We start from the raw sequence: 27500 nt of genomic DNA, 5'->3' as shown, positions 1-27500 counted from the left end.
ATTCGCAGAACCTCTATCAATGCAAGAACAAGAGCATTTCATCACAGTTGTACACTGAAGAAATCTTTTCCATTTGATTCCTTTTGTGATTTATACTGTCGTTTTCTTGGTTGCTAACAGGGGTGAAAGTAGTTTTAAATTTTTGCCGGTACTACAACCAGAACTTTCATTACTTTCATATTGCTCACCTCTCCTCCAGACATGAACAAAGCTGCCTATTCTTTTGTTTAGCTTGGAGTGAGATTTGTTACAGGTGAAAAGTGTGCATGCAGAGTGCTCAATGAACATTTCTCAACACGCTTCAATAGGCTACATCCATTACTTTATTATTGTTTGTAGAGCATTATCTGGCTCACTCTTTCAATCTCTTCTTCTTTCCCTGCCTTCTCTCCTGAAACCTCCAGATGAACTGTTCTCATGTCTTTAGGAAAAATGAAATGTGCCATTCCCTAATTTCTCAAAACGTGTAGTTTCTTAACTCATTTATCTTTCTTTTTGCATGCATGGCTTCATGTAAAGTTTCAAAATATAGTTAGTTTGTTTTAGTCTGTCACTGATATTTGTCTATGTGAATGAAGATAGCCTACTGGTACACTGGATAGACAGTCACATAACAGTGTGGTGCATTCCTAAATTAGTTTGCTCATTTGGTTATTGGTTAATAAACAAGTCAGATGCGCTCAGAAAATAGCCTAATACATGCCATAGTTGCCATCCTGTTTTTAGTCCACCTTACGTCTGCCTTTATGCATGGATCTTTTTGTCAGTTTACATGTAATTTAAAAATGACTAATACATTGGAGGAAGCATAGACAAACGGTTAGCGTGATGAAAAAGTCTGGTGTGGGGAGTGAAATGTGTATATTGCATGAGTCTCATGCACTCTCAACGTGTGACATTTGGCACTCAGGGGCTTCGGAAGGCAGCTCTTCTGTTTCCAGTGCTGCGTATTGCCGCTGAATCTTTTTATAGTATGCAGGACCGGACCGTATCAGCCTACTCTCACCCCTGGTTGTTAAATGAATCAATAGCATCACAACAACACACTTGATGTTTAAAATTCTATTCACATCTTAATCCAAATTAATTACTTGTAACACTTGCATGCATTCCAATAAACAAGAAGAGACTGTCACAAGGGGAAATTACCAACACTCATTTTTGACATTAGGATCAAATAAACAAATTAAATGGAAAAAAATTGATTAACTAATTGATCAATTATTTAATGAAAGGGAAGAGTCAGGTATGAAACAAACAAATGGCTGTGTTCAATGTGCTCAGCACTTTTGTGCGTCTTCTGTTTATCACCAGGAGGGCGGCGACGGAACGCAACCAGACTGACAAACAGTCGTGCAGCTGCACAGGTACAAACAGGCAATAACACCACCAAGGTCATGGGAGGGAATCCCATGGAATGCAGTGATTGTAAACACACACAGATAGACACACACAGAGACACACACACACACACATACACACACACACACACACACACACACACACACACACACACACACACACACACACACACATACACACACACACACACACACACACACACACACACACACACACACACACACACACATACACACACATACACACACACACACATACACACACACACACACACACACACACACACACACACACACACACACACACACACACACACACACACACACACTCAAACACATACACACATACTGATAAAAGGCAGAGCTTCTCTATCTCTTAATGGCTGCTTTGGATAAAAGCCTGCGGTAAATAATTTAAAAGGGTGGATGCTCCCTAAGTGAACATGCAGGTGGTGATGGACCAAGAGGAAGTGGCCATATAGTTGTGCGAGTGAGTGTGAGCACATTTGCTCTCTTTCAAATACCAGACTGATAAAGTATGTGGTAACTCTATACTGACTCTAAAAGAGCCATGGCCCTGCTGTGTCGACAGGACCATCCCAGACACTTACCCTCACCCAGATCTGGGCCAAATGTGGGCCAGACTGACCCCATGGTCGTCTGCTTTATGGAACAGGGGGGTGGGAACAGTGAAGGGCAAAGAATTAGAGCACCAGGAGAGAGAGAGAAGAATAGTATATGTCATGTCATGTTACACCATAAGACTGGCTGCAGTGTGCTGGCGTAGCGTGAGCGTGTCAGCTGTGTGGCGTGTCCGTTTCCATTCTGGCTCCCATGTTAACAGGTTAGAGGTTGCACACAGCCTGCGTGCCACGCACGTCTCAGGTGTGCCTCGAGCAGCGCAGAAGACATGTGCATGCTAGAGATAGAGGACCAGCACCTATATTTTCACAAAACACGCAAGTATACTGGAAGCGTTTCCAGGCCTATCAATACTAATAACGGCCATCTTTGCTCTTATCAAATCAGTATACCACGCAGCTGTCACGCAACTGACACACAACAGACACACCCTGCTCACGCCACGCTCACACCATGCCGGCAGTCTGCAGCCAGTCTAACTGTGCCCTTCACTGATATCACTGCCATTCCATTCAAAGCAAGAAGACCAGCGGGGCAGGAAGTGCTTTAACAATCTGAGATGAAGTAGCGGGAATTGACCAATTAACACACGTCATGTGAAGAGTGTACACAACGTGACAGAAGGACAAAACTCACTACAGAAAAATCAAAAGAAGCAAAAGAAAACACAATTTTGGTGTCTGTAAATACAACTATTTAAGTTAATAGCGAAACTGCTGTATCAAAGCAATCTGACACTCTTATTGGTGGGGTTGGCTAAGGATTCCCATGTGGCTGTGAGTACCTGCAGCACTCAGCCTCCGGGCCTCATGCCTACGGCCCAATCACAGCCGTGGGGATATTTACCACACTCTCACTAGTGTCATTTCGCTTAAGTATATTAACATAGTAAATTATTGCATAGATATACAGTGTCACATTTAATATTGCATGAATCTCCGACACATTGCTTGAATATTATTTAAGTCTCACATGTGGACTTGGCTAGGAAACGGGAACCATATGAGCTCTACTACCGCTGAATGACGTGGGGAGGGGTTTGAGCGCGGCACCCAACCCACAACCACATCCAAGGGCCAATTAAAAATGCATAAGACTCAGGGTGGGTGGCAACCAATTAAATCCTCGGCCTCGTCACATGCCAACCTCCTCCATCCTCTCCGGCGATCAGAGAGGAGAGCTTCCCTAGTTCACCACAGGCCTGTTTACTGGCAAGGAAGAGAGGGAGGAAGAAGGAGAAGGAGAAGAAGAAGAAGAGAGAATGAGTGGGGGAGAGAGAGTCGACGCTGTCATGTTGTATTACTTATCAAACCCACCCCGACCAATACTGCTATGGGGAGAGGAGGAGAGCGGCTGCAGCCACAGCTAGGAGGTTTATGACACACATCTCTTCCATGACCTTTGGCATCAGACGGCTATGATCACATTTTCCCTTTTTCGCTGCTCCGCTCTTAGCTGCAAGTCTGTCCTTTGAAATGTCTACTCTGCACAGACAATAGGAAGGGCTGCATGGTACACTGACTGTAACTAAACATGACCAAGGACCCATACTGCCTTACAAGTGTTAAGCACTATACCTACAGTATAGAGAAAATAACCTAATAATCAAATTGCCTTTGTAATGGCAGATTATCCATTTTAGAAGGCCCTGTAAACCAACATCTGAGATTTGGTTGTAAGTACTTTATGTTAGGATAGAAAACAACTCCTGAAATCGTCTGTAAAGATCAGACAGGAGTCAGGACACGCTTTGCAGCTTATAAAACAGAAGGTGTCAAACTTTTTTAATTTGAGGCACTCGGTACGAAACAAAACAAAAATAATCAGTTTTACCTACTGTAGCTTGAGTTGCTAGTTTCAACAGCTACAGTGCTACACTCTGGGGGCATGAGCATAGCGACTCATGGACATGCCCCCAGAGTATCGTATTCTCAGTACTGCACACCAGTGTCAAAGTCTGCTCCCACCTCCACTAGCGTCATGGTTACTAGCGACTAGTGTCATGGTTGTACAGATAATAACGTTGTCCAAGTAATCGAATGTCCAAAGCGGAGTGTGCCGCACTCATGTCAACGCCGATGTTCGCAACCCTTAATTCATGCACTTCACACAGGTGTGTTGTTCACTAATTAGCTCATCTATTTGGCTGGAGAGTTGCGCTAATTAGAATCAGCTGGTTTGGAGAATGATTGGAACGTGTTGGGCGTGACATCAGCACAGTCAGTAAACTTGCACACACGCCTTTGAGACCAGAGTATACCACTTTATTTTTTTTCATGATTTTGATTTAATAGGCAATGTTTTTTTTATTCATTCAGATGTGCCTGTGTGGTTAACAACATGTATTTTTTCTGTGGTGTGACAAACTCAAAAAACATATTTATTTTTGGACTGGAAGTCTGCTGTTGGAAACACACAGACCAAATATTATCCTCATGGCAACACAAATACATAATCATGTGACATCAGGTTAGCTTTTAGGCTTTGCCCATCATTCAAATTAGTGCCCACAGCCTTGTTTGCTCAGGAAAAGTCAGGATGCAACGTACCATGACTTCTGCCTAACACCGGTCTGCCCATGGGCTGAGCTGATTTCTATCACCAGCTCATATGCCTTGAAAGCTGAAACTGAAACTGAACACTGAGGATGCCACAACAATGTATCTCTTCACTTAATGGCCTATGCAGATTACACAGTTTTTCTTTTTCAATTTATTTTACGAGTGACCATGTCAAACTAGACTATCAGAGAATTCTTCATGCAGGCCTCTTGTTTGAGAGATGGGCCACATTTCAAGATCATGTAGCCTGCTTGTTACATGTCGTCGTAGTGTCAGTGTCAACCTACACAGTGTATGGTGTCAGCATAAGAGATTCCTCAAAAAATGCTAACATACTTACTAGACTTTTGGTCGTGGAGTCATGGAATGTCGCAGACAATAAATCGCAGGTCGCTGAATACATCACACTCCAAGATGTGTTGGAATCTCGTTGGAATACAGGGTTGAATTTTAGGGTCAAAGCAAACAGTAGTATTATGTCCATGTTCAGTACATGTTGCTTCTTTTTATGTGGTGGCCGTACTGTATGTCCTCCTGGGAACGCGGAGTCTTAAACTAAGGGAAGTGAGCTGCATCCACAGGCCCCATCAGTTTGAGCCACTGATGATGAGAACAAACAACACTATGATCTCTAGAGCAACTGCTAAACAACAAAAATACAATTGGATTGCACGTTTTTCTATGATTACAGTGTACCTCCCTTGAAGCAGATTTGAGTCTTGTTACTATGTACTTTCCCCTACGCTGTGAGGAGCAAATTTGCTGCATCAACCTACTACATCAACAACAGCCCAGGGTGTCCATCGGCTGCCTCTCAATAAATCTTCTATCTCAAGGTTTTTCTTTTTACAAAAGATTACTCACACTTGCATGTTCTACTTCATTACTTTAAAAAGCCTATTGTCAGGCAGAGGGTAGGGGGAGCGTGGTTCAAATTAAGAGCGTATTCATCACAGAACACTTCCTTTATTCTCTCCCCCCTCCCAGTCTTAGTCTTCTCTCAGACAGGAGAGTGGAAGAACGGATAAAAAAAGGAACGGATAAAAAAAATTAGCAAACCTGCCAGGCAAACAGTGGAGGGTGTCCACGTGAAGCTGGAAGGAGAACGGGAGAGTGAGTTCAAACCACTCATGGGGCCCAATGAGGGTTGGTGAGGTGCCCAGGAGTGCTGTGGGACCATCCTACAAAAGATCCTCCCAAACACACTCCTTTGAATGATAAAATGATACAATAGTCTATCCCGAGTCCTCAATAATTGAATCCTTATTCATTTCAGTTCAATTCCATTTCATTTCAAATGGAGTAAAATACACTTTTTGCACAGAAGTGGTCCTACATCTTATTTTAACTTGAAAAACGAAATGTTATATTTTTTTTTGTTCGGAATAGAGAACCATTTAAAAAACAGAAATCGTTTTAAAAATGTTTTACCAAGCCCAACGCCTGAACCCTCTTGAGTAAGCACAAGGTCATGGTGTTGAGAAAAAATCTTCCTTTTAAGAGGAAGGAGCATTGAGAAGAACCCAGCTCAGTGGGAGGACCCATCTGCTGTAGCCCAGTCCGCTAATGAGCAGAATCGTCCAAGAAGCTCCGCATGAACTAAACAATTACAAACAACACCATTCCCATCCACTTTCACCCCATCCTCCAATTTGATTGGGTTGTTCTTTTTTTTTTTCAAAATGCCAGTGGTTTAGGTGGCGATTGCACTCATCAGATATACTGTATACAAGATCACATATACAAAGGTGAATTGTTGAGGTGGGGATTGTTGTATTGATCAGATAGACGCTATCACTGTCTGGCACTGTCACCATTGTGCTGCCAGTTGGCCTACACTGCCAGTTGAGCATACACGCTGTCATTTGCAGATGGGGTTGGCTCACACCTCCGTGTGTGACGCCAGATATAGAAACACATCTGGGGACTGGAGCTCTAGCGCAGGCTTCTCCGTGATTGGGAAACTGTCCAGGTTATGTCGCCTCGGATTGCGCCGCCTTTGACATCGGCACAGGCTTCCTCCTGTCCCGTTTGCATGTCTGAGCTCACTTTTAACGACATAGCCCAGACAACAATAGTTCAGAGATACAAATCCCACAGATCCTTTGTCTATCCTTTGGTGAACTATGATCGAACCCAAAGGTTTTCTTACATTTAATTAATTTACATCTGCTGGGTTCTACTATACACAGATTTGCCTTTCTTTCTGCAAGCTCAGAGGACTTATCAAGAGTTTATTTGAAAATCAGGAGTGCTTGATTTTTCCACTCCTGCAGGGTACCTGAATAATTAAGTTTCTTAGGAGGGAAATTGCCCTTTTCTTTGGGGCTAATGGCCCTCAAATGTCTTCCACGGTTATTGTGGGAGACTAAGGAAGCGTTTTGAAGAGGGTACATTATCTCTTTTCGATCGGCACTGAAAGAAGTAGTTGGGGCAAATTATCACAGTTTGAACATTACCTTCATCTATTAAAAAATGGGTAGAATTTCTCACCCATCTTCAGCTATCTTTTAAGAATTTGGAATATAATTCAACACAGCTCTTTCACACAGACACATAAGAATTGCTTATGCATAACCAGGAGTGATCAAAGCTTGAATTTACTCCAGCTAAAATCTTTACGGTGTTCTTTCATCCATCGTGTTGCAGAACTTTCAAATTACATTTTCATTAAAGTGATTGGCTTATTTAATTTAATAATTTTTTTACATTACTGTGAACTGTGATGAAAAGGTTTAATGTGATTTTTGTCATGTCATTTTTATTTTACTGTCTCACAGTTGTTGAGTATACTCAAACCTATAATAACATTTAGGCAAACTAATTAAATCCTGTTTCTACACAGAAATGTTCAATTTTAGGGAGAAAAGAATTGCATTGGAAGGCAAATGGTAAAAACACAGACTGGTACTTATTAATGTATTGTAAGAGTATGAGAACTCAATAGCAGCCAATTAGTCTTTATTTCCATAACAAATTACAGTAAAAACACGTTGAGCAGTAAATGGCAGATATCATCAGAGAGGATATGAATATATGAAAGAGCATGGCATTGTTTGATTTACAAATGTAGAAAAAGGAACAAGGATGAATGCTAAAAGGAAAGAAATGAGTAACATACTGTAGTAGGCTGTAAAACAGTTACGTTAATCTAGTAACACGGCTAGTCTCTGCAGAAGCATCATTTGTTCCTCACAGAGAGGGTTCAGAATGACACTGTGTAAATTGGTGTAATGGAGTAGATGATCCAAGTAGGGTTGTGCTACAGTAAGATGCTACATCAGAGTGGATATAGGCTCACTTCACAGAGCGCGACCATAAGGCAGATGATACTAAAGTTGTGTTGGAACACACACTGTCACTTGAAGTCACTTCAGGAGAAAGCATGTGCTAAATGACTGAAAGTGCAGGCCAATATTGTAATGTCCAGCCGGTCTCCCCTACATCCCCAGTAAATAAGGGCCGTGGAGACTGAGAGTGTGGCCTGGTGAGGAGCAGACACATAATCAGGAGTAATGAGCAGAGACAGGAGTTCATTTGAGACGAATCAGTGCAAGTCACGGCAGCCATCCCACCGATGTTCCACTGGATTAGAGAGGGACAAGGGAGGCAGGGGCCACAGAGAGACTCAGAGAGAGAGAGACTCAGAGAGAGAGAGAAAGAGAGAAAGAGAGATAGGAACAGAGAGAGGGAGAGGGAGGGAGGGAGAGAGAGAGAGAGAGAGAGGAGAGAGATAGGAACAGACAGGTAGTGAGAAAGATAGGAACAGTGAGCGAAAGAGCAAGTGAAAGAGAGACAGGGAGAAAACTGAGAAAGGAAGAGACAGATGGAGAGAAAGAGAACGAGGGAGACAAACAATGACAAGGAGCGAGGTCAGCGCCTTGTCACAACGGTTGCCGGGAGAACAGCCTCACTCTCAGCGTCTCCGAGACCAACGAGCTGCCTGTCCACAGGAGAAAAGCAGTGAAGCTGGAGCCCCATCACCATCAGTGGCTCAACTGTAAAGAGTCAGCAACTACAACTGCACACTGACCATGAGGTGAAAAAAAAGCACAATAACGCCTCCGCCATCTTGGCATGAGCACCAAAGGCCCTACTACGTGCTTTCTACAAGAACACAAACAGAGAGCGTCCTGACGGGTGGCACATCTGCTCTGGAAGCGGCACTGCCAGCAACCCAAAAGCCATGCAAAGAGCTGGGCGGGCAGCCCAGGGCATCGGCAGATGTGTGAGCATCCCCTCCATCCAGGACTGGTACATAAGATGATGTGTTGGTAAGGCCCGCAGAATAATTAAAGTCCCCAGCCACCACAGCCATGCTTCAGCTTCTTCAGTCTGGTAGGCAGCGTCACAGTCTCAAGGCCCACAGTCGCAGGCTGAGTAGCCTAACAGCAACCAGACTGTTGAGCCCCCCCCCAACCCACCCACACACACACACACAGATATTCAGATGAATGTGCTACAATATCAACACAACGCTCACAACACAACATTAGCAATTACATGTATTACTCGTATCATTTATTACACTATTTGTCACTGCAAGAGGAGCTGAAACCCAGGATTTTTAGTCTACACGTATAATGAGGTGTAAGAATAAATGAATCTTGAATCATGCGAGAGCGAAAGAGAGTGAGAGTGAGAGTGAGAGAGAGAGAGACAAAGAGAGAGTGAAAGAGAGAGAGAGAGAGAGAGAGAGAGAGAGAGAGAGATGAAAGACACCGGATGATGGACCATGTGCGTTCCTAAATGACCTCAATTACACAAAACAAAGGAGTCATACACAGTCATTTCCTTTCAGACATGCTAATAGAAACCGCAGGCAGGGGGAGAGCCAGTGTGGCCTGTGACTGAGTGAATTAAATGTACAAATGAAATATAATCAAATGACTCTTGCAGCTGTTGCGGCGCTTTTTCATCATCGGCATGTGGAAGTGTGGGGAGGGGGACGGACGTCTGACGGAAAGGTCTTTATCAGTGACATCCAGATGATCATGTGCCTACAAAATCAAATTGCTCAGCGTCTCCGGAGATCTAATGGGGCTACGCGGGCCGCAAATGACCCGAGCGCGTTATCTCCCGAGCGGGGGGGGGGGGGGGGGGGAGGAGAGCCCTGATGACCCTAGTTACAGTCCGTCAGATGACTCCATCAGTCAGGTGCTGCTGGGGGCCAGGACTGACACTCTCCTGAAGGGACGGCTCGGAGCCCGGCGAGTGGAAGACTCCGGAACGGATCAGAGCTGCGTGTCTGAGACTGTGCTGGGTGTTCAAAATTATCTTTTATCTCTCTTATCACTTACCTATGGTGGCTGTTAACTGTGCCAGCATGGTGTATTACACATTGCACTGAACATAAATATGGTGAGCACAACCGAAGTCCAAAGAAAGAAGAACATAAGTGTTTGTGTGTGTGTGTGTGTGTGTGTGTGTGTGTGTGTGTGTCTGTCTCGAGGCACAGATCATTCCAAAGTGAAGTCGCGAGCGATCTCTCTGAGCAGATGCTGCAAATTAAACTTGCCTATCAGCAGCTCAGTGGACCCCCGACAGCGACGAATCTCTCATGGTTTGTTACCAGTCCAGAGTTTCTGAGCAGCCTCTGAAATCCAGATGCTAGGCAGCAAACGATAGCATTGCAGCTCACTGTTGGCTAAGCAGCAGCAGCTCGGTGGACTTGTGGTGGCAGCTCTATCTCTTACAGACTAGGCTTACAGCATCAATCCTTAGTCATCTCTATGACCCAATGCTAGAGGTGCAGCTTGCACAACAGCTCAAAGACAAACAAACACAAAAATAGAACAGAACATGGCTAAAAACCATAAACAAAAACAACATGCCAGACTGAGCGTCTCCAGACGCCAGTGTCCCTGTTACTAGGCAATGCAAGTAATAAAGAAGTGACAATAGGCTACGGTGAGCGTAGGGTCATCTATCAGTTTGAGAGCCAATAAGGATATTATTAGATTGTAACACAATTGTTATACAACTGTCATAAAATAAATGGCAGAATATTGCCCTTCTATGCTTTTATGTGCTGCTACTTTGCTCGCTTGTTTTTGTTTTATGTAAAGCACACTGATTGACCTCTGTGCATGAAATGCGCTACAGAAATAAACTTGACTTGACCTGACATTCTCACACATACGAACAATGTGATGCAGCAGATGTAGAACTGCCAAGGCAGGATTTACATTTATTACCTTCAACGTGTGTCCTCAGATTTACACAGTTATATAGAATATTCCCAATTATTGCTCTACAAAAATAGCAACCAACCATCAATGAACTAAGACATGGGACGAATGATTTTAATGCGTTATGAATTACAATGTAGACACACACACACACACACACACTCTCTCTCTCTATCTTTCTCTCTCTCTCTCTCTCTCTCTCTCTCTCTCTCTCTCTCTCTCTCAAAGAGTGGTTTAATTAACACTGTGGTGTGCATAATTGATTTGCTTTACTGATAGCGGTCCAATTATGGTTGTTTAAGTCATGTTACACAATAAGGCTCTCTTGATAAGCTCAAGTACTCCATTGTGCAGAGCAGTTCAAGTAAAGTGTGGTGGGACGGTGCCATAGCAGAGCTACCTTTTGGCACCGCTGTGCTTCTTCGCCTTTCATACCATGCCTAGAATATGGCATGGTCTTATACTGCCATGTTAATTAAAAATCACAAAAAAATATCAAAATGCAGCCTGACCCAATTTTACAGGCATTTGCAGGCATCCACATGGGCACACAAACAAGCAAATATGCACAGAGAGGGAGAAAGAGAGAGAGAGCGAGAGAGAGAAAGCTTGCTTCCAATGGCCTCAATGGGAACTGATATATTTTTAGCCACCTTTGTTTGATTTTCTGTATTTTTTTATCAATTCCCAATGAACGATGTCTATTCCTAAATCAACCATTTTAGATTATATATTCACTGCTAGCTGGAGAAAACAGAATTTCCAGTACACAAGACAAACTGTAGACCTAACAGCAATATTAGAATTGTCGCTAGAAATAGCATCTTCTTCAACATCGTACACAACTCTTGTGTACGGATATGACAGCAAACAACAGTATCCTTCCGAGCCAACCACCAAGACCAAGAAATGATCAAAACCCTCAGATAACAATCTCCAAAGTGGTGATCAAACACATCCGCTTGGTAGCCCACACAATTGATTTGTAGGATCACACGCGTGCCAACCACACTTTCTTCCCACAGAACACATGTAAGAGGGCTGGGAAATCGCTGTCACTGGACGCACTGGTCCCCGGGGAGCCAGATAACGAGAGCGGGCAGCCTGTGGAGATGGCGGGAGGAGAGCCTGGTGTCGAGTGGGAATGATGTGGCAGAGAACGGAGGACGAGAGACATCTGACGGAGGGAGCCAATGGACCCAAACCACCAAAGACAGATTGGTCCCATTGCTTTCCAAGATGAAAGGGACAGTGTGGATATATGTGCTGACGGATCCCTGAGAGGGCGAACAGATTGATTCACGGAACACTGTGTATGTACTGTTTTGTCTTTGTTGTTTCTGCTGGATTGCCATATTTATTGTAAAGCCTCGTTCATTTTTTTTTAACCGAAACAGTTGTGCCGAAACACTGACTGCATCACTAATGTTAACACACTTTTAAATTAAATAAATAAATAAACTAAACAAATCCTTTGAGTGAGAACCTACAGTAAGGGAGTGGCTGGTTGGAACACCTAGTCATTCAGGCACTCTCTCAGATAGTGCTTCCTCAGGTTCCCATTGTGTGTATGCTCAAATGAGCACAGGACTTAACAGCCTGCTTGGAGGGGAGGGGAGGGGAGGAGAGGAGAGGAGGAGGGGAGAGAAGAGGAGAGGAGAGGAGAGGACAAGAGGGGAGAGAAGAGGAGAGGATAGGAGAGGAAAGGAGAGGAGAGGAGAGGAGAGGAGAGGAGAGGAGAGGGGAGGAGAGGAGAAGAGAGGAGAGGAGATGAGAGAAGAAGGGGCCCCCTCGTTACTTGCGCTCGGAGGGACAACAATGCAGGCCTGCCTCCGCACAAAGGGTCGGCTTGGCAACCGCCACACCATGAGCAAGGGAATTCCTGAAGTTAGCGAGGCTTTTTCAGGGGGCGGGAGGGGAAGGGGAAGGGATTTTGGGGCGCACAAGAGAAAAGAGGCACCCCATATTTCATTCCACTCACGTGTGGATGGCTATTAAAACCAAAGCAAGTGGCTAGCTCTGTCCAGAGTGTGTGTTAGCACTACAACGGCTACAAAGTCTGAGAAAAGAAGGCCAGATGCTAACAACACACAAACTGTGCTAATCAGCAGTGTGACATTTGAACTACGCCATTTCAGTTTCATATCTCCACAAAAATCAATACCGGAATGCAATAACATGATGGCTCACAGCAGCTCTAAGAGGTTATAAGACACAATGGTGGGCGCTTGACAGTGAGAAATGACCAAATAAGGGCTGTCTCTTAAGAGAAAACAACAAACATCACAACAACAAGAAGAAAACACAAACAGCCTATCCAGCACCAGCAATGGCAAGCATGTGGTAGGCTATTTGTGCCGCTATCACTTTAAAACAACTCCCTCCACTCTCCATCGCAATGTGCCTCCCAGGTCTCGCATAAAAACGTCCTTTCAGCTCCAAATAAAATTAATTGGCTGCATAAGTGAGTGATAATGGGCAGAAAAATGGAAAAGGATGGAAGAAATAAAGGATGTGCCGCGAATGGAAATCCAATAGTTCCAATGCCATGCATTTCCAAGTGTGCTCCTTCCCCTCCCTCCCTCCCTCCCTCCCTCCCGCCCGCCCGCTCGTTCACTCGTTCGCCCACCCGCTCTCTCGGCCGCCTGCCTCACGCCAGACTCATTTTACATGATCAATTATTTAAGAACAAAGAGACGCCTCTAATGCAGCCGAGCCATTTAACCTCTGCATATTGAACATTTCATTTTTGAAATGATTGCGCAGGTGAATTTTAGACATTTTAGCATAATGAGGAGCTATGAAAATTTTAAGACGGGTAATGATTCACTCTGGGCCTCGCTAATCCGCACAGGTTTCAGGGGGGTGGGGGTGGTGGCGGTAAGGGGAGAGGGGAGGGGGGTGGTCGGAGGGCTGGTGAACACGAAACCTGTTTATATGCTGTGGCCATAGCCGACGAAATAACACACTTCATTGTTCACTTTAATTATTACAGACTGTTTGGCATCAGATGAAGCCGTTGCGGCGGGAGTCCCCGAGGCCTGTGCTGGTCTCAGCCCCATGCTCCCGCTCCCGCTCCCGCGTCTCCGGCTCCGGCTCATCCACCATCATCATCATCAGCATGCCATGCAGAAGAGCAGGCTATTTATGTTCTCGCATCCATTTCCCTCCCCCCCCCCCCCGTTCCGAGGCATCATTATTTCATAAACTCCCTAGCATGCAGGCATTGGCTTCTGGCCCCTCCCCCATCCCCCCCCCCGAGCCTCCTAGTGTGGGATCTGATTGGTTGGAGAGAAGTCTGAGGGGGAATGTTGTCAGGTAGGGAAATTAGAGAGTAGGGGGAGGTGAGAGTGAGGTCAGTTGGCCATCGTATGTGACGGTGAGTCATGATTGGAGACCGGTCACTGCTGTTCATCATTACTGGTCTGTATGCTGTATGGTGCTATCTCTCCACAAGCTAGTGGGAGTGGGAGTGTGCTGGGACTCACAAGCATGTCTAATCTCAATGTCTCCATATTTCTCATTTATTCTATTCAGACCCTGTGTGTTATCATTGTGTGAATTCTGACCAATGCTATTCCAGCCAACTCCACCTTTCTTTGTCTCCATCTCTATCTCTCTCTCTCTCTCTCTCTCTCTCTCTCTCTCTCTCTCTCTCTCTCTCTCTCTCTCTCTCTCTCTCTCTCTCTCTCTCTCTCTCTCTCTCTCTCTCTCTCTCTCTCTCTCTCTATCTCTCTCTCCCCTTCCTTTCTTCCGGCCTCTAGCTTTAGGTTTAGGACCATGCTTAGTTTGTTGAGTGGGAGCTTGCCAACATGTATTAGCAGGCTGCAGAGTTCCCTTCCGAAATGTTGGACCACTCCAAACCCCATTACAACATTTTCCAAAACATATCAGTGTCTTATTGTAATGCAATATCCCCCAGAAAATAGCCCGAGCAGCTAGACTTACAATAAAGTAGTCCTTTGTGTACACACAAGTAGCTTGCCCAAATTTTGGTGTGCTTTTCTGCTTTTCATTTTTTCTCTCCTCTCTTTTTTTGTAGGTTAATCGGCTTTCTGTCCACATCCACTTACAGTGCGAGTGGACCTGCTGTGACGCTGTCCTGAGTCTTCTGGGCTTAGCACACAAACACCCCCCCTCTCTCGTCTCGTCTCCCCCCCTCACAATACAGCATGCGGGGGGGGGGGGCGAGGTGAGACCGGCTTCAGCCTGCTTTTTCACAAACAGCTCTCTGGCCTCTGATGTATTCCCTACCAGTTTGATGCATACAGAGGCAATGCAAGACAAAGAAAAAACAGAGGAATGCTAGAACAAAGATCCATGCTGAATTTCAATGAGAACAGACAGCAGAGTAAAAAACGATTTCCAAGGGAGATCAGGTGGCATCTAACAGATTAGTTACTTCAAGGTAGAATAAAGATGGCATGAAGAGTTATGCCACTGGTACACACCATTGGTCTATTTTGGAGTTCAAACGGGCCCTTGGGAGGAGAGGAGTGGCATGCCTCAGGAGGAGCTCGTCAAAGCCACCCCCCCGGTGGACATCAACATGCAATTAAAATAAAGGTGTGACTGGAACCAGAACTGTGGAACGACAAAGACACATATGGTGTCTGAGGTCTCTTGGCTGCCGGGTTAATTTGCTTGCAATGATCATACAAACACATGATTATTCACACACAGACAGACACACACACACACACACACACACACACACACACACACACACACACACACAGACTAGAAGTGGGCCACCCGGAGCATAAACAGATGGTCAGGGGTCGCAAGCCCCTCTTGGCTTAACTGGGCTTAAGTGTCATAAAGCAGACAGTAAGTTGGAGGGAGCCGGGGGTCTCTGGCTCTACGTGGGGTTAATGTCTCACATGACTAATGATGGGTCACATGACCCCATCAGATATCAAATAAAGGGGTTAAAAAATGTCCTCTCGGTCGCTCAGAGTCTCAACATCTGCACTGCAGAGCCAAGTCAGACATTTTAAACATCTGTTTTGTAACTAGTCACTATGTAATCCAGATAGTTCCGGGACTCATGAAATCTAAGGATCTTAATTCTATTCCTACATCTAAGTCAGTGAATAAAAACTGTCCACTGGCGACACGTAATGCCATGCCCGCTCATATTGGCACTGACACCTTTTAGAAGTAGAAAACGTCTCGCCGTAGCTGACAGTAAAAGTGAGATTTTTTTCAAGTCAGCAAACGTTGAGTGATTAAATCCTGGGAGCTTGGGTGGGTGGCTTGAGAGGTGTTGTGGTGCTGTGTGAGCCCGCGGTCTCTCTTCATCCGCACAGCTCACACACTCCGCTCGGGATGACGGCAGAGAGCGAGACGACAGGCTGAAGGGAAAGAAGAGAGACAGAGCCGAGGATGTGAACTAGTTCTGTCCGTTCCCATCTCGCGCCGCGCGCACTGGTCTAGACTAGCGCCGGGGTTCCGTGCTTTTTAACGCCGCCTCGAGTCACTAGAGGACACGAAGGAAGAACAAGAAAAGGAAACAAAGTTCTAACGAAAACTATGCAGGTGAATAAGCAGTGCTGCTTACATGAGGAATGATTTTGTCTACATTCATTCTAAGAACATGTACTGTCCCATCCGATCGAGTCAAAGAAGGCCATTCATGATCTCTGCAAAATCATATAATTCCAACCAAAAAAGCCTACATGTGTATAACACGGAAACTGTAATGTAATAACAAAACAATGCAGACATTAAGGACCACAATGACACAGTCTTTTCATTCTGAGTGATTCGACTGTCTCACCCATATATGCCCTTTTCTGTCCATGATGGATTTGTGATGTCTGTGTGTGTGTGTGGGGGGGGGGGTTGGAGGCAGATGGCATTGGGCGGGTGGGGGCAGTCATCTGAGGTCCAGACTCCAACATGACATCGCATGAAGGACTAATCCCCCCACCACACTACCGCCATATCAGACATACACACATACACATCCGCATGCCTACGCTACACATGCACGCACGCATGCTCACACACACGCACACACACACACACACACGCGCGCACACACACACACACACACACGCACATACACACAGAGAGGCAGGCAGTGCTATTGTGCTACTGTACTTGTGTCAACTCCAACGCACAGAAACTGTGTACAAATGTGAAGACATAATTTATAATCACATGATCATCAACTCATTTATGAGCTGACACCTTGTCGTCTATTCCTGTCCACTATTCCTCTCCTCGTGGATGTTGGGAGCTGAGAGGTGGCTGTGAGCTCAGGCCTATGAGGATGCTACAGTAAATAAGTTATTCAAATTAGCACTCCCAACCCTCTCAGCCTCCCTCCGCACACTTCAACCCCGTGTTGACTCAGTACAGCAGTTTTTTTTATTAATATTTCAATGTTTGCTTTCTTTCTTTCCTGGAGAAATAGGCTACGGACTTTTGGTGGGATTTCATCAGTATCTAATTAAAAATGCACTCCCCGGTGGTGTTTTGTACAAATTGGTTATCAGTGTATGTGGTCTGTGCTCTCCCTCCACAGATCATCACAGATCCCCCCCCCCCTTCACCAAGAGCCTCTCTTCACCAAATATAAACCATAGGAGAGGGTTTTCAGGAGGGTTTGGTGAAATATACTTGAAACTAGCTTCTCAGTTGTTGGATACAATTACTCAGTGGTACAATGTAGAGTATGGGAAATATTAGCATAACACACACACACATATATATATATATATATATATATATATATATATATATATATATATATATATATATGTATAAACACATATAACATATGTTAGTTTCTGTTTGTCTCCAATTAAGTATTGAAAGTGTAATAGCTAATTGGAGTAACTATGCCATAATAGGATATGTTCTACCATCTTGTCTTGTGGTTTGGAGTAAACAAAGAGAAAAGAGGGGGGGGCTGAGAGGGTAAGACATGGGATACCTGTTGGGTGGGTGGCTTAGTGGCAATGGTACTTCACACATTGTCATGAGCATCGTGTTCTTTCTCTGGTTAATTGGTAGCAGCATATGAAGGTGTCAATTTGCACCGCATATAGCAGATGGCCCTTCTCTGACCTTCCCCTGTAGGCAACATACTAAACAAGCACCAACCAGCTCTCATAAAGCACTACTGTATAAAAACACCACGTATAGGCTACTGTGTGGTATTTCATAATGCATCGCATTATTGTGGATGGCCGCATTATTGTGTACAACAAACTATTTATTTAATCCAAAATGCTTTATATTATAGTATGCAAAAATGAGTCACTTTTCACCACATATGGCCCAGCTGTTATGTCTCTATAAAGCTACTTATAAGTGTTGTCAGGTACTGACGCGGAGTCGGCTGTAGATTTCCACCAGTAATTCCTACCCAGCCTAATGCTGTCACGCATCAACATTTAAACAAACAAAACACTCTTGAATAGGATATACGAGGACATAGTGCACTGAGCACACTAAAGAGAGAAAGGGAGAGAGAGAGAGGAAAGAGAGAGAGGAGAGAGAGAGTAAAGGAGTGAGAGAGAGAGAGAGGAAAGAGAGAGAGAGAAATGCAGAGCAAGAGAAAGAGCGAGGGTGAGCAACAATTGTATAAATAATCCTTCATGAAGCTGCACCTGCAAGCTGTTATTGCAGGCCATGGGATTAAGTGATGTGCTTGCTATTCGTTCATATGTACTCTCTCTCACACACACACACACACACACACACACACACACACACACACACACACACACACACACACACACACAGCATTTTTTTTCCATTACTTACCGCTTACCCTCACCCATACCTACTAAAGCCTATCCAGGTGACATCACAAACATATGCAGTGAAGAGGTGACTGATTCTCAAGATCCTAAAGGACTACTGAACGGATCAGGCCCACTTCTGGCACATCTGTTTTAGACCAGGCTTATTAGCCACGCCAGTGGCCATCTGCTACATAGGGACTGACTGAGAAAGTTGTCATATACCTGAATGTAACAGATGCGCACATACACAGTATGAATTACTGAAGCCTGCAATGTTTTCATATGCGGCATTCAAGACATATATATTCCGCACAGACAACCATCTGCATCTAACCAACGAGCAAAATAACTGATCACCCACTTACTACATATTAATATTTAACTCAATTAGCTCAGAGCGAAAAAAGATCTGATGCCACCACTTCAATTAGGCCGAAGAAAACAATTTAATTCAACTTAATTGTCTTAATTATTCCAAGACCGCTTTAACAAAACAACACACACGAGCTGAGCAGAAGTCTACCACCGGTGAGCTCAAATAGCAGTGGCTGATAGGGATCATCCCGACAGGCTCCTTTTTTTCCCCCAGCAATCCTCTGCCGAGGGAAACCGAGTCTTGTCTCCACGCCAGGCACCTCCACCACCTCCACCTCCACCTCCACTTACCTTTTTTGTTTTAACTCTTGTCTTCACATCCCAGAGAACAAACGAGGCCCTTTGATCAGGGGAAATCCTTCCCCAGGTGCCAGCGAGTGAGCGAGCGACGGAGCTGACGAGGAGACGACTACTGCTCGAGTCCCCACAGAAGAAAGGGCGGGGGGGGGGGGGGGTGGTTACGGATCTGCCTAAGTTTTTGGCCCTGCAGGATTTCAGTAGTTTGTAATTTTCATGGCATTACTTTACATTATTTTATTTCATGACACATGCTTTCTAAAGCCCTTTTCTCCGCCACTATGCTACAATGGTGCTAGGCTCATTAGTGTTTGAATGGCTGTAAAAGCCAGGCTTTCCTGTCTGCTGTTTTTGCATTCATACGCACACGCCCCCCTGTTTGCTGGGCGTGTGTATGCTGTGTGGCTGTCCACTGTGTCTGAATAAACCGATTTCTCTTCACCAGCCACGCCATGGCTCTTCAAGTCAACTCCTAAATCCAACCAAACTTGGGTTGAACCGAGAGATATAGGGCAGCTAGTTTCATCAGGATTTCACCACAAAGAAGAATACTACTCTCTCAGACAGTTACTCCATACGCTGGCATGGATACCCCACAGGTCCAGCCCTGAGGGTGCTACAGAGGTGACCAAGAGATGACTGTCATCCAGCTCCCCCCAAGAAGAAGCCTCTAGCTACAGTAGTACTGAACCTGCATAGATCTTAGGGCTTGGCTCTGAGCTGGCACAGATGTGGCAATGATCACAAGGAAAATCCTCAGGGACTGAGACACCTGAAGAGACCAGGAAGTGTTCAGACTGTCTGTGCGTCTGCCAGCATGTGTGTGTGCTGTTCGTCCGTGTTGAGTAGTCTGATGGACAGTGGGAAGAAGCTCTTGCTGAGCATATTACCGTAGTGTTTTGCCAAAGGGCCATTGGTATTATTTGCCCTCAATGGTGCCTTCCAGGCAGCACTGCCTTCAAGGCACTACTCCCCTCAGTTTAGGGATAGGATGAGGGTTGAGGGGGTTAGGGTTAGGAATAGGGTAAAGGTAGTGCCTTATTCATGGGTTTCATCCAGTCTCTTTCCACAGGTGTATACAATCAAGCACCTTGATTATGAATGCAGCCTGCATGGTGCTTGATTAATACACCTGTGGAAAGGGACCTGATAAAACCCATGAATAGACTGTGCTGCCTGGAAGGTGCCGTTGGGGGCAAAAAACACCATTGAGCAAGGTTGAACAGTCCATACATTGTCAGGTAAAATAGGAAAATAAGGATTCAAGGTTTGCATATGAATGATACCAGTCAGACACATAGGCCAGCACGGCACGGCACACACACCCTGGCAAGCATGCAGAGAGAAGCTGCTGAGGCACCAGCTCTAACTAGGTACTGTATATCTATAAGCCTCCAATCAGCAAGGCGTAGCCAGCTGCCCTGTCTGTGATGCTTTCGAGGAAGCCGGGCAGAGTGCCAAGGGAGACACATAACACTAGTCTTCCCGTGGTTACGTGCCTCCAGACAACAACAGCCGAGACTGGCCCCCTTTTCTTCTTCTAACGCACCGTAGAAATCTACATGCATATCTACATATTGTAAAAAGCAAGGATTTCAAAGGATACTTAAAGAGGAACAGGTTGCGGGTTTGGCGATTTCTTTGCTGTTTTATCATTATACGCTTGCTTGCAGGTTTCTCTGCAGAGCTTCCCCTACAGCTTTAGTGTGTATATTTTACAACACTACTCAATTGATCAGTCTGCCTTTTTGATGCGCATGATCGCGAGGCTGCGCAACTTTCTGTTTGTCAGTGCCACCCATCCAGTGGCACAAACTTGCAAGCGTAGTTTTGCCGCTCACAGGTGCTGGGGGCAACCGAGACAGCCATCATTCAACCAAAAATAAGTCAAATAACCATTCTAATGACTCCGAAGCTGATCAGTTAAGACAAATTAAGCTAAAAAAAAAACAAATAGTTCACCTTTAAGATAATTAACAAGCCAACTCTTAGGTATATATCCATAAGGATGTGTATAAAAAACACCTAACCACCTCCTTTACCGTCATAATCCACCAACAATATCCAGTATTCGAGTTGTGTGAGCAGAAAGGGGAGGCTCGCCTAACCTGCTTTACATCCTTTAAGATGCTAACCCTCATGGGAAAGCACAACTGAGCGTAAATGACTCTGACTTCATTTACACAACAAGCCAACTTGATATTGCACAAAAAAACCCCAACTGTCTCTTCATGAGAAAACGTTGTTTACAACCACCTCTCCTCCCACCCTCCTTGTTACGGTCAGCTTTCCCATACTAAAGTAACGCACACCCCCTATACGCCCTACGGCAGCCTTTCAAAATGCTTAAGCCTCCGTTTGTCCGTTGGGAGAAATTCCTCTCCAGGCAGCTGGCCAGGTATCTGACAGTTGAAGAAAGGCCGCAGAGCTGCCCGAGCAGCTCCCATTGATCTGCTTATCATCCCGCCATAGAAAAATGGCCATTTATATCGAAATCCCTCACCCACCGAGCGACCGAAAAACAAAAATGTTTGGGTTATCCGCGTTTGAGCGTCTTTACATCATCTAGCCTATGCGCCTGCAGGTCGATCCAGGGGCTTTTTTGCGCGTGAATGAGACAAACCACAAATTGAAACATGAGCCAGCAGAATCAAAAGAGCCACTGAAGCACTGGCTGTAAGACACAGCTAGCCTGGCACTGCACCAACATCCATTTTGCATTTTGCTAAACAGATATCCATGTACCATGTAAAGCCTCCAGTCTAAGGGACCCGTAGAGTCTAGTCTTGAGCAACAGAGAGCGCACTGAAAGGAAGGCCACAAGCAGAAAGCACTCACGTCAGAGCCTCCCACCTGCTGAGGCTCTTGGTGACAAAGGCGACGACGAACGGCTCCATTAAACCCAATAAAAAGCCCCTGTCTCTACAAGGAACACTGTAGACGCAACAATGCATGAAGAGCTGTTTCCCATTCCGTTGCCTGGTGTACATAATTAGCCTCACTTACAGCAGTCCAGCTGCTGCCTCAGGAGAAGCAAAGCCCTCAAGAGAGCCTACCGGTTTGGCCAGAGACACACTGCTGCACCGTACAATTCCCATGGTCACACTAACGTACAATATATGAGATTTGCTATTTGACTCTCTCAAGTAAGGGTTTGTTGCCATAACAGTACTGGAAAGGCTTTCACTGTTTTTGATAGAAACCGCTGTAATTTCCTGCTTAGGATGTATTTTGGATATTGGAACATTTTCAGAAAAGGCTAACAGAGTTCTGCTGTTGACAAAATCAATCAAATTGATGTTTCCCCAAGAAATTACTCCGGACTTGCGATAAAAGTCACACGAATCAGACCCCCATTACCCTTGCACTTCAACATTTGAAACAAGTCTTCACACTGTTCCTCAAGGGGGGCATAAGAGAGTTTAAAGTGACTCTGGCCTGCATGCTGGTACCCCAGTGCATTTCAGCAATCCCTGTTTTTCTCAGAGTCGGCAAAGTGAAGTAGCCATCAGTACAACTAATAAAGCTCTGATGGCCCCTCCTCCCCACCACATATTAATGGATAATTATGGTTTAAGTACACCCACCGTTACCCAACCCACCAAACGAATTGTGAGCAGGGCAGCAGTTCCACTCAATGCATTAGAGGGGCCAACTCAGCCCTTTTAAAGCACTGCTGCTCTTAATTGACCTCTTTTGAAGGCTGTTTAAACAAAAGGCCTTTTTTCAGTGTTCAGCAGTTGTTGTCCACCTGTTCTCAGACACCCTTACTGATGTCTCCTTCAACTGAGGAGACTAAAACTGGACCAGTTGTTGTCGGTACAGAACGGTGTTAACAATACCAAGGTTATGAGCTCCCCAGAGCACACACACTCACACTGTTTCCCTTCACCTGAGCTGAAAGCTGCTTTGGCTAAAACTCTGTTCCGTATAAGGACATAAACATTACGCTCAGCAGCGTACAGCAACTACATGAAACCAAAGAAAAGGCAGAAGACTACCTCCTCTATCAGTCAGAATTAGGCATGGATACATGGATAGAAATTGCCATAATCTAATTATTACATAAGACATAAACGCATTCCAGAGGCTCAGAGCTGGACAGAGCTTGACAGTCTTGCAAATAAATGTGGTCACTTCTTAGTTCTTGCGCTCATCAGTGCCACGTGACTCTGGGGGCCAAATCACAGGAGAACATCCAAACACTTGAACGTCCTCAAGCCAGGGTGTGAGAGATGGCCAGCAAGCCAGCAACTGAGCCAGTATAATGCTGCATTCACATGCTATGGAAAATATGGTATTTTCCATTTGTGACCTGGTAGTTACCAGTGTGTTGTGTTCAAGTGCTTTGTTGACGTACTGTTAGGAAATTAGTAAATGACCTGTCACTCATCACTAGCTAGCATATAGCTCTGGGGAGGCAATACCAAACCATAACAGCTTTTTAAAAATGTACACTGAGTGTCAAAGCATTATATTACAATTGTCAATGACACAACATTGTATAGGCTGCAAAAAACATCTGCTAACAGTAGCAAACAATGTTTAGTAGTAAACAATGCTATCATTCACAACTCTTCCGTTGCTCTCCGCCATGTTGAAAATGTCAAAGCTTATCTCATCTCGGCAACTCGTCCATCAAAATATTCTACGAGTTGCCCAGTGGAAAATACCACATGAGATGGTGTTCATGTGCATTTTTGACCTCGGCTTTTGGTATTTACCATAATTACCATAGCACATGAAGGCACCATAAGCCACTCCAGCAGCACCACAAGTACGGACTGGTCAAGGAAAGATCCATAGAGTGGTGTGTAGAGAGCAATCATCACACATACACAGAGCTCTGAGGAGATAAAACGTGAAGAAATAGCAGAGGACTGAGACCTTGAGGTCCTTTGTTTTAGCACAAAGCACAAGGTTTCTAAATGCTTTTTCTTTTTCTTTTAGTGATACAGCAGCCAAGCCAACGTCTTTCAGCCTGTCAGAATAGCTGTCAAGGATTCCAGGTGCAAATTCAGAAAACAATGTAGCCTGCTGTAGAACTATGCAAGTTGTTATATGAATGCGAAGAGAAAGAAAACATTATAAAAAAAGACACTAAATGTACAACAAATCAGAATATTCACACAGGCCTGGGCAGGGCAGGTGAGTCACAGGAGTCCTCACTACAAAATACAAAATCAAGAATAGAACTATATATTGTAGATATATTGCACATATCTTTCATTATGCCTCAGTCCAATTACAAATATGTCGACCACATTTTTTCAAAGTATACAATTTAAAGCCATATGTGTCATTATACAGTAGGCTACGTCTATCCTCACCATCTCGCTCTGAGCCAGCCAACTGAAGAATAAGCTTGCATGTTTGCTGTAAACAGTTCTGTTTTGAAAGTGTCATATTTACAGAGGTGACTGTGTCTCCGCACGCACACACCTCATTCACGTGTGTGTGTGTGTGTGTGTGTGTGTGTGTGTGTGTGTGTGTGTGTGTGTGTGTGTACGGGTGAGTGCGTGCGAGACACAGAGCGCATGGACGGAGGGAGGGGAGTGACAATAAGGTGACGTTTGCGCTTCCTGACACTTCTTCGAGTGCCCTTTATTTGTTTGTTTTTACACGCGTGTTTGTCTGTCTACTGCAATGTGTGTTAAAGTGTAGCCTGCAACCAAAAATAAGTCACTCAAGTTGTCGCATTTTGCTTGTTGCCCCAGGGTAAACGCGGGCGGTGGCTCATCCTAAGCACTTCACGGAGGAAGCCCGCGGATAGCGCTAAAAGGCATCAAGATGAAACGCAATTAAGACGACCACACCTGCGCATATGACACCTGTTGAAATGTTGTCACATAACCTGACCCCGCGACCTTGATGATCCAATTTACTGTAGGCTACCAGATCCTTTGGCGCTGATGTTTAAAACGTCAGCATTGAAATCGACAAACAGAAGTGTAACATACAGATCCTGCACCACGGTTAACTGCATTAGATGTAGATAAATAACTTGTTTTTTAGATGAAAACAGCCTATCGCGAAGACTACGCATGTACCGCGCATGCATATTGTTGTGAGAGGAGCAGAAGTACATTCAAGAACCATCCCAGGAAACGCTGATGCTACCACGACACCAAGATGCAGACTGCTGCAAATACTCGGTCAACACAGCCTACCCAACCAAGTTTCATATACAGGCTAGCAAATGTTAAATTCTGTGAACTCACGATTTTCTATGGGCATCCAACACAAATGATGAAAGGCAAAAAATACAGCCAATACAGCAAAATATAAGACCAATATTGATGATAGTTCAATTTAATTTGTGGCAACAAGTTTATGCTTCTTTACAAGACACACTACAAAACATAATGGTTCAAGTAGCCTAATTCTATTGAAATCAGCAGGCTATTATTAAAGGCAGCATAAACCAGTCACTTTATGTTTCGCCATTAAGACCTAGGCTCATTATTAAAACGAGCAATACATGAGCAGTCTTGCAACGAGGTTTTCCAAAGCGTTTCCCAGTCCGCCAAAACGGCGCGTTTATCTGATCTTAATTCTCATTTCCCAATTCTATACAAAGAGCTATGCAAATAGAGGCGTATCTGCAGTGTAAACACCCATCAGTCTTGCTGCAAAGGCAAAAACTTCGGAGTTCATATCAAGTGTGGCCTGCCTGCAAATTGATTCTCATCACGATCGCTGAAAGTCCCTCGGCACAATTACGGAAATGCCGTAATCGTCATTCCAGTACATTATTCGCATTCATAGCAGTGCGTGACCGCGAGACCAATCGCTTTTCCCTACTTCGATAAGGACATAACAAATACTTCCCGCAAGTTAAAGCATTGGGAAAGTATTCCCAAAGCTAACTATTCAAGTTCACAAATGATTGTGTGAGGCTTACCTTTGAGGGCGATCCCGAAGATGCTGTAGAGGGTGAGGAACATGTGCTGTTTCACGATCATATTGCCTCACTTCTATCCAACAGCTGCACTACAATAACCAGCACACTTTCTTCCCTTTTTCTGTCTGCGCTTGCTGAACGGGTTATCCAGGTGCAATCAGCAGGCTCCTGTTAGGAGATGTCTTCAGCGGCAGTCCCACCGCTTTTTTCGAAATCCACTCGTCGAACAAGAGACACGAGAGAGCTCGCTCTACGGCCAAGGAGAGATGCTCACTCGGCGCACACACAGCTGAAAAGTACGGCTCTGGCTTCTAGCGCCCCATGGGAGCATGAGCTGGCAGAGTCCCGCCCACGCGTTTGACTGATGAGCAGCTAAACCAATCGCGTCTGTTTACAGTTTTTTCAACAGAACCTGAGTACTCACGAGACCGCTGCGCTTTGGCACTAGTCTACCACGCGCCACATGTGTTGTTCCAGAACTCCCGCATACAAATGAGCAGTGTGTCGGTTGTTTATGTAGAAAGGATCGAACATGCTGCGTATCAGATAATGCGCCACAGACAGATTGAAGAGAATCATGTTGATCGATTTAATTCAATAGGACAGGAGCAAGTGCGCATCAGTAATAGTGATTGTCTTAAAAAGATACGATTCATAAATGAACAAACAAAGAAATCGATGTTTATGGAGATATGGACTATAATTAAATTAATAAAAGCCACAGCTATGATGCCTGATGCATGATAAGCCTTTACCAACTGACATGTGTCAAAGCATGTTTTGTTCTGCATTAGTGTTATGTGTTTTAGTGAATGTCATTATCAAAAAAATGCCCATCATCATGTAATGTGATAGCCTATAGTAAAGTGATACAATACTCATGATTACAAAATGCTTTCATAGCAGAAAACTTTAGCCAGAGGGTTTGCACAGTTCCCACTGTTTGTGTTGGTCGAATCAGAAATGAATGATGACAGAGACACAGCCATGTCCAAATGGTTTCACACAAACAGGAATGTTTCTTCGAAACAGAATGGACAGAACACATAATATTATGCTATTCTGTTGATATTTTGTCAAAAGATCAAAAGCGGTCAAAATTCAGATTTTAAGATTGTTCTGTTCAGACACAAAAGCAGGGATGGAACTGTGTGCTTTCAATGCTCCCATGACGTTTTTAAGAATAGGAATGCAAATCCACAAGAATGAATGAATGAATATTCAAATTCAATAAATGAATGAATGAATGAATGAATGAATGAATGAATGAATTTCTGCAATGCCATTATGCACATATTTGCAAGTGATCCAGACAGTTTTCTTGTTTATGACAAGACTCTTTCTGAATTGCACCACAGACCTGGCACCAGAACAGCATCCATTTCCATGTCTCAGATCTATGGATT

At 44.5% G+C, this 27500-nt stretch overlaps 1 protein-coding gene across 3 annotated transcripts in view; it reads right to left on the bottom strand.

The window, feature by feature from the left end:
- The window catches only part of cadm2a (cell adhesion molecule 2a), a 262700-nt gene extending 236329 nt beyond the window's left edge, over nt 1–26371 (bottom strand). For all 3 annotated transcript variants that reach the window (XM_062536582.1, XM_062536584.1, XM_062536583.1), the window contains exon 1: nt 26095–26371. In XM_062536582.1, coding sequence (XP_062392566.1) covers nt 26095–26155 — 61 coding nt within the window. In that variant the 5' untranslated portion in view covers nt 26156–26371. The remainder of the gene's footprint in view (nt 1–26094) is intronic.
- Between the last annotated feature and the right edge of the window lie 1129 nt (nt 26372–27500).

Source organism: Sardina pilchardus, chromosome 5 (assembly GCF_963854185.1).
Source record: "Sardina pilchardus chromosome 5, fSarPil1.1, whole genome shotgun sequence".
Classification (NCBI taxonomy): domain Eukaryota; kingdom Metazoa; phylum Chordata; class Actinopteri; order Clupeiformes; family Clupeidae; genus Sardina; species Sardina pilchardus.
The sequence above is the reverse complement of the archived record's forward strand: the minus strand, read 5'-3'. Positions and strand labels throughout refer to the sequence as shown.